This window comes from Labrus mixtus, chromosome 21 (assembly GCF_963584025.1).
Source record: "Labrus mixtus chromosome 21, fLabMix1.1, whole genome shotgun sequence".
Lineage (NCBI taxonomy): Eukaryota > Metazoa > Chordata > Actinopteri > Labriformes > Labridae > Labrus > Labrus mixtus.
The window spans coordinates 15,535,705-15,548,692 of record NC_083632.1 but is presented as its reverse complement, the minus strand read 5'-3'; the positions used below and the strand labels follow the sequence as shown (position 1 = coordinate 15,548,692).

At 42.8% G+C, this 12,988-nt stretch overlaps 1 protein-coding gene across 3 annotated transcripts in view; it reads left to right on the top strand.

The window, feature by feature from the left end:
* Positions 1-12,988, top strand: part of wu:fj29h11 (uncharacterized) — a 50,084-nt gene that overhangs the window by 26,761 nt on the left and 10,335 nt on the right. For all 3 annotated transcript variants that reach the window (XM_061027682.1, XM_061027680.1, XM_061027681.1), the window contains 5 exons: positions 2,338-2,519; positions 2,666-2,849; positions 4,500-4,642; positions 11,376-11,557; positions 12,708-12,967. In XM_061027682.1, the coding sequence (XP_060883665.1) occupies positions 2,338-2,519; positions 2,666-2,849; positions 4,500-4,642; positions 11,376-11,557; positions 12,708-12,967 (951 nt within the window). The remainder of the gene's footprint in view (positions 1-2,337; positions 2,520-2,665; positions 2,850-4,499; positions 4,643-11,375; positions 11,558-12,707; positions 12,968-12,988) is intronic.

Genomic DNA, 12,988 nt, shown 5'->3' with positions numbered 1-12,988 from the left:
CGCCCACATTCAACCATAAACGGTCAATGCAAAGCAGCTCGTGATGAAAATGCAAACAAACGAGGGGGCAGAGCAAAGGTTTCCAGCACTGGATCGCGGCGAAACTCAGAAGTTTAGGTGAAGAAATTAAACTTTCTGACCCAGAAAGGGGGGAGCTTGTGAATGAAGTGAAGGATAAAATGGACACATTGGTAGTTTACTGCAGCAGGAGGGTCACAGAAAATGACACCACGTCGCTGCTTCATTCACGCCGTCCTATGTGCCAAAACATCCACCGTTCATCATTACGCACGAGTATATCTGCAATGTTTACATGTTTACTCGACCCACACTGATTTCTTCATATATTGACAGAGAGGACACGTCAGTCAGCAGTCTCCCTCACTCTGTGATATTCTTAATCAAAAGTTTGATAATGAGCAACAACTTTTAATTGTTGGCCACATTTTTTCGTGGGAAACTCCGTCTGCTCTGTGACTAATTATGAGGATATATAGACCTAATGATCCTGTCAGAGATGCCCCGACTTAACGTCCACACTTGAATTATTTACAGAATAAATGCAGCTGATGAAGACGTGCGGAGTAACGAGAAGGTGAAATGTGTGAAGCCATCGCCATGTCTCGCTCTGACGCAGTCATCTTTATTAAAACTAAAAACCACACTTGATGATAAATGCACAATATTGAAATATATTAATGAAAACTGGCGGCTCTGTGGTTTTTGTGTTAGTCTAATGTTTACATCTGTAATGTCTACATCAGTGATTACATTAGTGTACAGTCCGGTCCGTCTGGGATAAGACATAATTATGTGGCGGACTTAAAATTTTTTATTTTTTCGGTTATTTTCATATTGAAAGTTACTTATCGGAAACGGCTCACTACATGTGCGCGCTAAAGCCTAAATAAAACCGTCGGTTTTAATGATTCTGATGACGTGGATCTGTCAGTAAAGTTTGATATTTAGTGAAATAAAATGTGTTAGAGACATCAATAAACATTCTGCACGCTTCAATTCACCACTTAGCCGTCTGTGTCGCCAATTTCCCCTGCCTCCAAAATGTACGTACGCTTGGGTCACAGTTTGCTTAGAGGTGCGCACATTTCACCGTCACATTTGTTTTTATAGATCACAAACTTTGCGTGGGAAAAGGCGTACGCCAGTTTCAGGGCCCGTTTTGTGCGTACGCAACTGTTCTAAATGAGAGCCCTGATCGGTGCATCAATCTTCTTTTCTGGTTTGAAATAAATCATTTCAACAACACGGTCGACTACAGGTCAAGTTGTGTACATGAGAACACCTTAAGACAAGTTACCCTTTGTACATTACTCGCATTTTCAAAGGTTTCCTCAATTTCCCGTTATCACACCGGTTGATCCGCACTTATCGATGATGACACGCATCACAACGATCACTGCAGAAAAATATTAAAACAACAGCATGAGAAGCTACAGCTTTAACATGAGACATACTCACACCACAATCAGTGCATTTACAGGAGACGTGCAGTCAGAGGACTTCTCCCTTTCTCACTCCCACTCGTGCAGTGATTTGTGTGGGAAACACTGATCTATGAATATATATCTACATACTGGTAGGTATACCGGTATATGTTATCATGTATAGGCGTATACAGTTATACATTTAGTATACAGTAATACATTTAGAAGTATACATATATTAAGGCGTGTTTTCAGGGCAGTGAGGGAAGGCGGAGCTTAAAGATGAAGTCGCGTGTGATGGTTTCACAGCGACAACACAGAAATCTGATGAAATATTGAGCAGCGCAGAGATCAGCGGGGAAACGCTCGCGCTGACTCCAGGCTCAGGGAAAATAAAGTAGGTCAGACAAGGTTTTCAGTCACACATGTTGAAGTTTGACTTTATTTAAACATCAACTATAAGACACAAAGAAACCCAGAGAGATGGGAAAACAGGAACCCTTTACACTCTGCTGTAGAAATGGACTGATTGTGATCTTTTTTTAATGGATCATTTCCAAATGCTTCATATCTATGCCATTTCAAAAGTTATCCTGAACACTATAAGAATAACCCAATCCTCTGTGTTCTCCATCTTTGTAACACCATCACCACCATGAGTTACACCTACCATGAGCTAGGTGTAAGATTTAAGGTGTAACTTCTTCCTCCGTTGGAACGATGTCAGCTACTGCAACACCTTAAATGTTAGCAGAACTTACGTTCAAACTAAAGCAGAGCTGGTGACACCCGCTGCAGAACTTGAACATAGATTTTATAACCTACAGTCTAATACTAATACTACAGCTCATCAGCTCAGTTAAAACTCGTGTTATCTCTCGTCGCTCCTCAGGTCCTCTGTCTGCACTGTATAAAGACGTCAGTGTGGTTCACCCGTCTCTGCTCAGCTGTGTGGATCCTCTGCAGAGTCAGCAGGTCCAGGAGCTGCTCAGGAGACTCGGAGTCCACGACCTGGAGCCTCAACAGCTGCTGCAGCAACACATCTACCCCACCTTACAGAGCAACAGATGGAAGGTACCATACTGCACAAACTATGGTCACTGTCACATAAAGGATTTATGCTTCGTTCACACAGATTATGAAAAGTATTCCCCCTACGTCTTTCTTTCTTTCTTCCTGTCTCTCATGGCCCTCTTTTATTTCTGCCTCCCCCCCTCCAGTCGAAGCCCCCTGCAGTGGTGGTCAGTTACCTGGTCTTCATCAAGCAGCACTCGTCCTCAAGTCAGGAGTATGCAGAAACTGCAATACCCGTCCTCACCAACAGGGGGCTGCAGTGCCCAGCTGACGAGAGGGTGCACTTCTCTGAAGAGTACAGAAACATCAACCTGTCTGAGACACTGCCTGGTAGGAGACACACACACACACACACACACACACACACACACACACAGACACATACACACTTACACACACACACACACAGACACATACACACTTACATGCAAACACACACACACACACACACACACACACACACTGGCCCGGGTAGATGATGGATCAGAACCCTTTGAAAAGAGGTACAAATGTTCTCGTCCTGCACATTTAAACACACACATGCAGCTTTTCAAACAAAATAAATCCTGATCTCTGGAAAGTTTGAGCGTCACATCTCTTATAAATACCGCGGCGCAGTTACCACCAACTCCCAGCAGAAGACCATTTTTTCACTCTAACTCAGGGTTCCCACTCGTCCTGGAAAACCTGGAAAACAGTTGACTAATTTTCCAGTACTGGAAAACACCTGGAAAATGACAGGAAAAAGTAAAATGTCCTGGAAAATCATGAGTGGTCCTGGAAAATTGTTCCAACACTCTGCTACAGGGTTGGACATTTTCACCGCTGCACGTTAATAAAAGTAGCGATTTGTTACATTAATCCACAACGCAGATTGAATCGAAGTCAATAGATAATGTAATGGCTCCGCCTCCCCCTCGTGTCAAAAGCTGATATTTATTTACAATTTAGTTGAGAGGATGGAGCGAAACGATCCTTCCCAAAAAGAGAAAAAAACACCATGAGAGTGAATTGTGGCAAAAACTATCAGGTAGACTTGTGTTTTCTCCTCGCTTTGAGGTCAGCACATTAACAGTAGTTAGTTAACATTATTGATGGCGTGCTAGCTTGCACTGAATCTCTCTCTCTAGTCAGTCTTTCTTACTAGGGCTGTGTTCTGCTATGACTTTGTGCCTGACAAAAGTGAGAGTGAAATACAACTATTTCATACGTTTGATAAATGCCAATTGGCAATGTTTATAAACTGCGGATTGGGAAAGATATCCACATCACGTGTGGAAAAAAAGGTTCATTTGCACAATGAATAGGTACCCAACTGTGTGAGCCAAACACGGGCCGAATACTGGTTAACCTTTAACTTTGCTAGCATTGTCTCTTCAAATGCAAAACTGCGTTCTTAAGGGTAAAAAATGGAACATAACATGATATTAAATGTTTAACCTTTGAAGCGGTGAAGTAACACTTGTAGTATAAAGAACAACTTTATGAGACTGACGTGTTTCAGCCCTGATGAAGGCCACAAGACAAAACGTGTCGGTCTAATAAAGATGTTCTTTAAACTTCAGGTGTGCAGCTTTTTGACTCATTAGAGCAGGCTGAACGAGTGTGCATGCTGCACAGTCCCTCCGGGAATCAGGCCCTGAGAGTGTTTTTGTTCCCATTTTATGTTGAGTTTCTGTCAATAACTAACACTTATTTGTACTTACAGTTTCCATGCCTTGAACAGTGTAAGTGCATTAAAGATATAAAGAGTTCTCACAGCCCTTCAGCTATAATCACAATCTGTTAAATAATCTCTGCAGCAGATTTCCTTTGAGATGAAACTAATTACATGAAGGTCCTGAATAATGAACATCAGCTCACTCTTGAGCTTTGATTAACATCTCCTCCTCCTGCTCTCCATCCTACTGGTGCTTCACGCGTGTCATACAGAATATCTTTATGCTCCTAAACCCCTCTCCGTCTCTTCTGTCTCCTCAGGTTGTGATTGGCTGCTGCTGAGTCCCTGCTACGTGCAGACAGACGGAGACGTGGCGGGATGGAGGGAGCTGTTCAGCAGGCTGGGAGTCAGAGACGGACTCATCATCCGCAAACAGACAAGGACGCTCAGCGCTCAAGAGCTGGTGAGGATGATGTTCCTGATCAGTCACCTCACATATTTATCATTCACTCTCTTCAAAATACTAATACAGTCTGACGAAAAGACCAGGGTGAGGTCCTGATGGGTCCAAAAAGATCAGAGCGAGGTCCTTACAGGTACATAAAGACCAGAGCGAGGTCCTCACAGGTACATAAAGATCAGAGCGAGGTCCTTACAGGTACATAAAGATCAGAGCGAGGTCCTTACAGGTACATAAAGATCAGAGCGAGGTCCTTACAGGTACATAAAGATCAGAGCGAGGTCCTTACAGGTACATAAAGATCAGAGCGAGGTCCTTACAAGTATATAAAGATCAGAGCGAGGTCCTTACAGGCACATAAAGATCAGTGCGAGGTCCTTACAGGTACATAAAGATCAGAGCGAGGTCCTTATAGGCACATAAAGATCAGAGCGAGGTCCTTACAGGTACATAAAGATCAGCGCGAGGTCCTTATAGGCACATAAAGATCAGAGTGAGGTCCTTATAGGCACATAAAGATCAGAGCGAGGTACTTACAGGTACATAAAGATCAGCGCGAGGTCCTTATAGGCACATAAAGATCAGAGCGAGGTCCTTACAGGTACATAAAGATCAGAGCGAGGTCCTTACAGGTACATAAAGACCAGAGTGAGGTCCTGATTGGTACAAAAAGAAAAGGTAGTTGCTGACAGTGTCCCTGGTTTCAGTGATGATGAAATCTGAAGATGAGTTTTGTAAGGGCACAATATTTCTGGTTGCATGGCGACAAGAATCAGAAGAGAATCCTCCTGCACTAGAAAACACAATGAGTCATGAGGATGACGACAAGTAGATTAAAGGATGAAAATATTAAACATGATGAGTCACAGCAGAATAGCAGAGAGCTGTATGAGCCGTAGAGACGAGACAAACAGGTGAGGGACGGGAGAGGGACATGTGACGCACAGGACAGACAAGTGAGGGACGGGACAGACAGGAGTGAGAGAGGACAGACAGGTGAGGAACAGGACAGACAGGTGAGGGCTCTCAGACAGGTGACGCACAGGGCACACAGGTGAGGGAGAAGAAAGGAAATAGAGAGGACAGACAGGTGAGGGACAGGACAGACAAGCGAGGGAGAGGACAGACAAGCGAGGGACAGGACAGACAGGTGAGAGAGAGGACAGACAGGTGAGAGACGAGAGAGGGACAGGACATACAGGTAAGGGAAGGAGAAGAGAGACAGGTGAGAGATGGAGGGGACATCTTTCTGCTTGACATTTTACATGATGGTTTTGCTCTGAATGATTTTGGAGTTTAAATTAAGACATATTGTTCACTCTGGTTTACATCAGAGTTCAGTTTGGTGTTGAAACATGAACGTTTCTGTGTGCAGATTTATTCATAAAACACACTTTTAGTCCTCAGCATGTGAGTTTGTGCTCATGACTCATTCTCTCTCTTTTCTTATAAACACTCTGCATCACTTCTGTGTCCTCTTTGATACGTCATATAAAGACATCATTCTTCGAGACTGTGCAGGTACAGTGTTTGGTCAGTGTTTCACATTTCTATGTTTTTATTTCTCCTTTATCGTTTCATGAAACCATCAGAGGAAAACAAAGTGTGACCTGTTATCATCACAGCTCTGTCGTCACAGTACACCACTACTCTTTGATACCAGACTCGTCAAATGCAAACACTGATACCTCAACTCTTAGTCGTTTTTAATTTCTTGTTTTCAATCATCATTTATTGCACTCCTCCACATTCTCTCTCTCTCACAATTCAATTTCAATTTTTTTTCAATTCAAATGGCTTTATTGACATGACGTTTGGGTTAAACATGTTGCCAAAGCAAAATATAGAATACACATTATAATCATTTACATATGAAATTAAATAATGAAGAAAAATACAATTACATAAAAGAGTAATGAAAATTATTTACAGATGAGTAAACATGTCTTATATTGTGACCAGACATTGTTTTTTTTGTTTTTTTAAGAATATCAAACATTGAATCCAAATACCTTACAAACAAACCAGTCATGCATTGTGACATGGAGAACCTTGAATATAAATAACCTACATAGAACCCTCTCTCACTCGATGACATGCAGACACATATTCTGCTGATATCGCTACAGTCGAGCCAGAGTCTCTTCTCCCAGAGTGATTCTCATCTGTTCCTCTTTAGGCACGGAAAGAAAGCCAGGGATTCGATCATTAAATCTAGGCAAGAAGGTGTCTCTAATGTCTTTATATTTGGGGCAGATAGTGAGGAAATTAAGTTCAGTTTCCACCTGTCCTGTTCCACAGTGCACACACACTCTCTGAGATCTCTCTAACCACTGTCTTCTATGTCAACCAGTTTCTACAGCCAGTCTGTGATCACTGAGCCTGTATTTAGTCACTGTTCGTCTTTTTAGAGGTTCTTTTATTTCTTTTAAATATTGGGCTAATTTGAATTCTCTGTCCAGTAAACTATAGCATTCTAATCTATGTATTGTTTGGGTTTCTAATTTCCACTGATTCATATATTTCTGTTTATTATCTTTGTCTGTTTGTTGAATTTGTGAGTTGGGGATCAGGGCATTGCTATTATATGTGGATCTATGTGTGGTGTTTCTATCAGTGATCAGAGAGTGTGTGTGTTCTAAATAAGCTCTGTGTTGCTGTGACTCTGACTCGGACTCGATCAGGTGGTTCATGAACTTCATCCTTCTTTTTTTAATGTGGATCAGTAGAGGGAACTGGCCCAGCTCAGCTCTGCAGCCATGGTTTGGACAGTTTCTGTGGACTCGTAATATGTTTTTACAAAACTCCAGATGGACTCTTTCCACTGGGTTTGAGTCCCAGAGCTGCTCTTTGATTAATGGGCCCCAGACTTCACTTCCATATGACAGAATTGGCTCAATCACACTTTAGAAAATTTTTATCCAAATCCTTATTGGGGGGTTGAGTTTGAACAAGTTTGTTCTTATGCTGTGATAAGCCTTACGAGCTTTATCAGCCAATGAACTCACAGCCTTACCAAAATGTCCTGATGCAGTGATCACTAGGCCCAGGTACGTGTTTAATAACACGTGTCTCCCAATTTAAACAGATATTTTTGGCTTTGTGATCTTGCTTTCTTGTGAAATGTCATGACTTTAGTTTCTTCTAGATTCACACTGATGTTCCAGTTTTCACAGTACTGATGGAGGATGTTTAGAAGCTCTTGTAGACCTTGTTCTGTTTGGGATAACAGTAACAAATCATCTGCATAGAAAAGACACTTCACGTCTTGTCCCTGTAAGTCGAGTCCTGAGGATGGACAGTCGTCCAGTAGTTTAGCTAAATGGTCGATATAAATGTTGAAAAGTGTCGGTGACAGATTACAGCCCTGATGGACCCCACGACATTGTTTAAAAAATTCAGTTCTTTTTTTGTACAATTTTTATAGCATATTGATTTTCAGAGTATTTACATTTAATCAAATCATAAACTTTTCCTCCTACACCGTTTTGGAGCAGCTGATAGAAAAGGCTGTTGTGCCAAATGGAATCAAAAGGTTTCCTGAAATCTACAAAGCAAGCGAAGATTTTCCCTTTCTTCTTCTGCTGTACATGTTTCTGGATGAGAGTATATGAGAGTGAAGATGTGGTCTGTTGTTCTGTGTTTGGGGAGAAAGCCAATTTGGGATTTACTCAGGACGTCACCTTCGGTCAGGTAGGACAGGATTCTTGAATTTAAAATACTACAGAACAGTTTCCCCAGATTGGAACTGACACAGACTCCTCTATAATTATTGGGATTCAGTTTATCTCCATTTTTAAAAATAGGAGTAATCAGACCCTTGTTCCAAATATCAGGATATACACCACTTTTTAAAACTTAAATTAAATGATTGAAGCACAGCTGCTTGAAGTTTCCTGCTGCTGTGTTTTAACATCTCCGCTCTGACACCATCCATACCACACGCCTTTCCATTCTTCCGATCAGACATTTTGTCCTGTAGCTCTTCCATTGAAATCAGACTGTCAAAAGTATTTTGATTATCTTTTATTACATTTTCTAATGATTTTAATTTGTCAATTGTGGTGACCTGATGTGTGTTCAAACCAAATTTTTCTGGATTTTGATATAAAGAGGAGAAGTAGCTTTTCCAAATGTCGCCGTTCTGAATGGCGAGGTTATTTTTGTGTTTGCTTGGTTAAAATTTTGTCCAAAGTTTCCAAAAACAGTTTTGGTCTATTGCCTTTTCGATTTTCATTGTCTGAGTTTTGAGTCTTCTTCTGATTGATTATCTTTTTGTATTGTTGAAGGGCGGCATGGTATTCATGATGCAGTTCTTTGTTTTCAGGGTTGTTGTGTTTCCTGTTTGACAGTTTTCTGAGATGTTTCCTGAAAGAGGAACATTCACTGTCAAACCACGGTTTTTGGTTCCATTTGGTACTTGGTCTCTTCATTTTGGATTCCTTTGCTAATTTAATAAATATTTGATTCAAATGTTTTGTAGCCAAATGAATGCTTTCTTTGTGTATGGGGTACTGTCTGCTTAGAAATGTATCTAGTATGTTTTGGATGTTAGCATTGTTAAATGTGTTGGTGTAGTGTGTGAGGCTGTTTTCTGTCCATTTGTAATGTTTGGGGAGGGCTAACATATGTGAAGGTGGTTGTCTCCCTGACGCACCTCAGGAGGGTGGAAGTATCTCTGCTGCTTCTTTTGAAGGTGAGGGTCTCTCTGGGGCATCTGGGGATGGTGAGTGAACTTGTTGTGCGACTCTGGGGCTTGGATGTATGCTCTCTGTTCCTGACGGGGGTGATGGTTTATCTGTAGCTCCTGTTGAGGTCCTGTGTATCTGTGTTCTTGGGGAGGGTGTAGGTACCTGCGGTTCTCCGGAAGAGGGTGGGGGTAGCGTTGCTGTTTTCGAGGTTCTCTTTTCAGAGCTGTGTCTTTTATGTTTTTTGCAAACAGTTTGATCCCTCTGTCATTGAGGTGGATGCTATCATGCAGGTGGTGGTAGCTGATGTTGTCATGGTGTGCCACACTCACATTTGGTATTTGAGTGAAGCTCCTCTCTCTGAATTAATGGTGTTAGTGATGTTTTGAGGAATGTCCGATCGTTGCAGTAATGTGGATATTGTTATTTTTGCGGAGGGGAAGTCCTTGGTAGCTCTTTTTGCCAGCTGCCATAGTGCTGTGGGTATATCACCTTTTCTCCTGGTCAGGTCATTTGATCCGGTGTGAATGATGATATGCTCTACTCCCTCAAACCTTCCACCGGACAGATGTTCCATGGCTTTATCTGTGGTTGGGCTCCAGCGTTTCAGTGATCTTTTCTCAGGAAACAGCCGTGTTAAGTTGATGTATCGCCCGTTGGAGTCACAGATTAACAGGATTTCTTTATGTGTGGCAATATTCATTTGTGTTTCAGGTTGGCTGACAGAGAAGTGTGTGTCTCTACTTGAAGGCTTTGGGTAGGCCAGTGGGACTAGAGACAGAGGTGTTGAGGATATTGAGCATCCTGACCGGTTCATTTCAGAGGGAGGAGAGGTGGCATCTATTATCTGACGATCCTCTTCCTCTTCTTGTCTGGTTCTGCTTGGTTGATGATGGTAATTTCCTCTCTCAGTGTCCGCATCATCACCAGAAGAGCTTGGTTATCGTTCTCTAGCTCTCTCACAGCCTGTTGTAGTTCTTTAATCTGATCTTGTTGTTGGAGGATCAGAGTGTGTGTTTCGTTTTCCTGTTGTTTAACAGAAGTTTTCTGATGCAGGTTAGCAATGGTTTTCTCTCTGCACTCCATGAATTCCCTCTCCAGCACAGACAGACCTTCTTTCAGAGTCTTCAAACTGTTGGAGAACCTGGGAGTAGTCTCAGGAGACGGTAGAAATTAGGCTTTTTTGGATGGAGTGAGGCTGTCAGACTTACTTGTGTTGTCTGCCTCTGAGGTTGTTGAGTTTCCCCTCTCTTTCTTTTCCGCCTCCTCCTCCATGTTCTGAAAGTCCTTTTGAAAATGATCCATGCAATTTTCCGATCCTTGGACCATGACTCTACCGTTGTGGTAAATACTAATGGTCAGCACTGGGCTTGTTGTATCTCCATCTTCATACGCAGAGATTTGTCTTCCTTTGCTGATTCCATTTTTCTTTATGTACCTGAAGGCTTCAGTAAAAGTAGTATGCCATGTATTTGGTTTGTTTGTGAAAAATATTAGATTTGTCTTTACTCTTCCTTTCTCTGTTACTGAAAAGTCTGCCATAACTGTTTCAGGTGAGTCTTTCAGGACTTCTAGTTTGAAAGTCTTTTTTGCCTTCACAGATGTGATGTGATTTGGATACAGTATCTCACATCCTTGTATAATTTTTGTGGATTTAGTGTAGTTTTCTCTGATTTAAAACAGTTATTTGTGGTGATCTTCAGTTAGCTTACTGTAGTGTCCTGTTGATCAGCTAGTGTTAAGTGGCAGTTACTGGCATTTGGTGTTAGCCTTTAAGCTAGCTGGTAGTTGAAGTTGTACCATGGTATCCTGGAGTGTTAGTCTTCTTTGTTGTTGTAGACTATAATGTATCTTGTCAACTTTGCTATAAAAACACTACAAATTAAAGAATGTAATTCAGGAGGTCATCTTTCTTGCTGCCAACAGCTTTGGTAACCATGGTAACCACTCTCTCACTCACTCACTCACTCACTCACTCACTCACTCACTTACTCACTCACTCTCTCTCTCTCTCTCTCTCTCTCTCTCTCTCACTCTCTGTCCTGCAGGGCTGCAGTCCCTGGGCAGCAGAAAGTTCTGGATGGTTCCTGGCTCCAGGAGAGGAGTGTGTGATCGATGATTATCCCTGTGAGGAGTTTCAGGCTCTGGCCACGGCTCAGCTCACTGACTCCCTCCTCCTGCAGCAGAGAACGGCCCTGCTGCAGCTGCTGGCCAACAACTGGGACACTGGGTAACACACAGACTCACACACAAACACAGAGGTTGTTATTTCCAGTAAGAACACACATGAGCCTGCCGTGGGTCTGATGTCTCTAAAGAGGATTACCTCATCAGGATTTATGTACTGATTGAAATGTAGAGCACAGAGTGAGCGCGCTCAGGTGTTTACACAGGTGAACTGTAGTGCAGTAAATACTGTTTAACATCACAGCTGGATGAATCATGAACACCTCCTGCAAAGCATGCCATCAGATGATTGTGCATGTTTGTCTCTCCTCTCGAGCTCTACAGAGTTTATTAGATGGATCCTTCCACAGTGTGCAGCAGGACTGGACTGAACCAGCATCAAGTATTCTGCTGGTCCAGTGAAAGTCATCTGAATGCACACACCATGAGGAAAAACAAATCATGTAGAATAAAAGACTTCTAGCAGGGAAACCCTGACAGGCTACCTCTCTATCACAGCACTAATGACCAAGCGTCCTGCAGTCACATGTAGAGCTGTCATCTATTATACTCCTCACTTTAACTCACAAGTTGACGTCTCTCTGCAGCATAGATACGAGTCTGTCAGCACATTTAACTCTGATGATGGATCACATGCAGCGTTGCAGAGTGCAGTTTACCCTGCATGGGAATTTACGACGCACAGATCCGTCACGGGTACTATCAGAGATCTCTCCAGCCGAAGACGGTTACTTTCTTTGTGTCTCATCAAAGAACCACCACGTGTTTTCACACACGTACAAACTTCCTGAAAATGTCCTGAAACTATTTGGCTGAGCTGCATGTGTGAACGCAAACCCCGACTGTACCTGGTCTTTCTCCGGCCAGCCTCCTCGTGAAACTTCACCATAAAGTCGAGGTGAGCTGATGTGAGAAGGCAGCAGGAAATATTCAGGACAATCCACCGTGAGCGAGTGTGAACGGCGCCCTCAATAGGGCTTCTGTTGAAGGTGTCCCGCTGTGAGGTGAATGTGTGAACCACTAACTCGGGTAGATTTCAGGGGCAGCCTGTCCTCATGTTTTCTAGAAGTTTCCATGAGTGTTTGTCTGAAAAAGGCCTTCGTCACGTTGACATCTCTTCTGTTTCTGAAGCTTTATTCTCTCTCTCTCTCTCTCTCTCTCTCTCTCTCTCGCTCTCTCTCTCTCTCTTGCAGACATCGTTACTCTCAGTACCTCACAGCTCATGTCATCGACCGGGATGGACGTGGGATCAAAAACACCCGCTCCTCCTTCCACCACCTCCTGTGTTCTCTCCAATGGGTTCCGGCCTATCAGCCGCTGGAGGGTGATCGGAGAGAGAGGAAGTACCTGTGTCCAAACTCGGTGTACCTGACCTCACCTGAGATCAGCAACCTGCTGGGGACTCACGTCTGCTACGTGGACCTGGAGCCCAGCGAGTTCAGCAGAGCTCTGGGTAAAAACCTGCAGAGTGTTT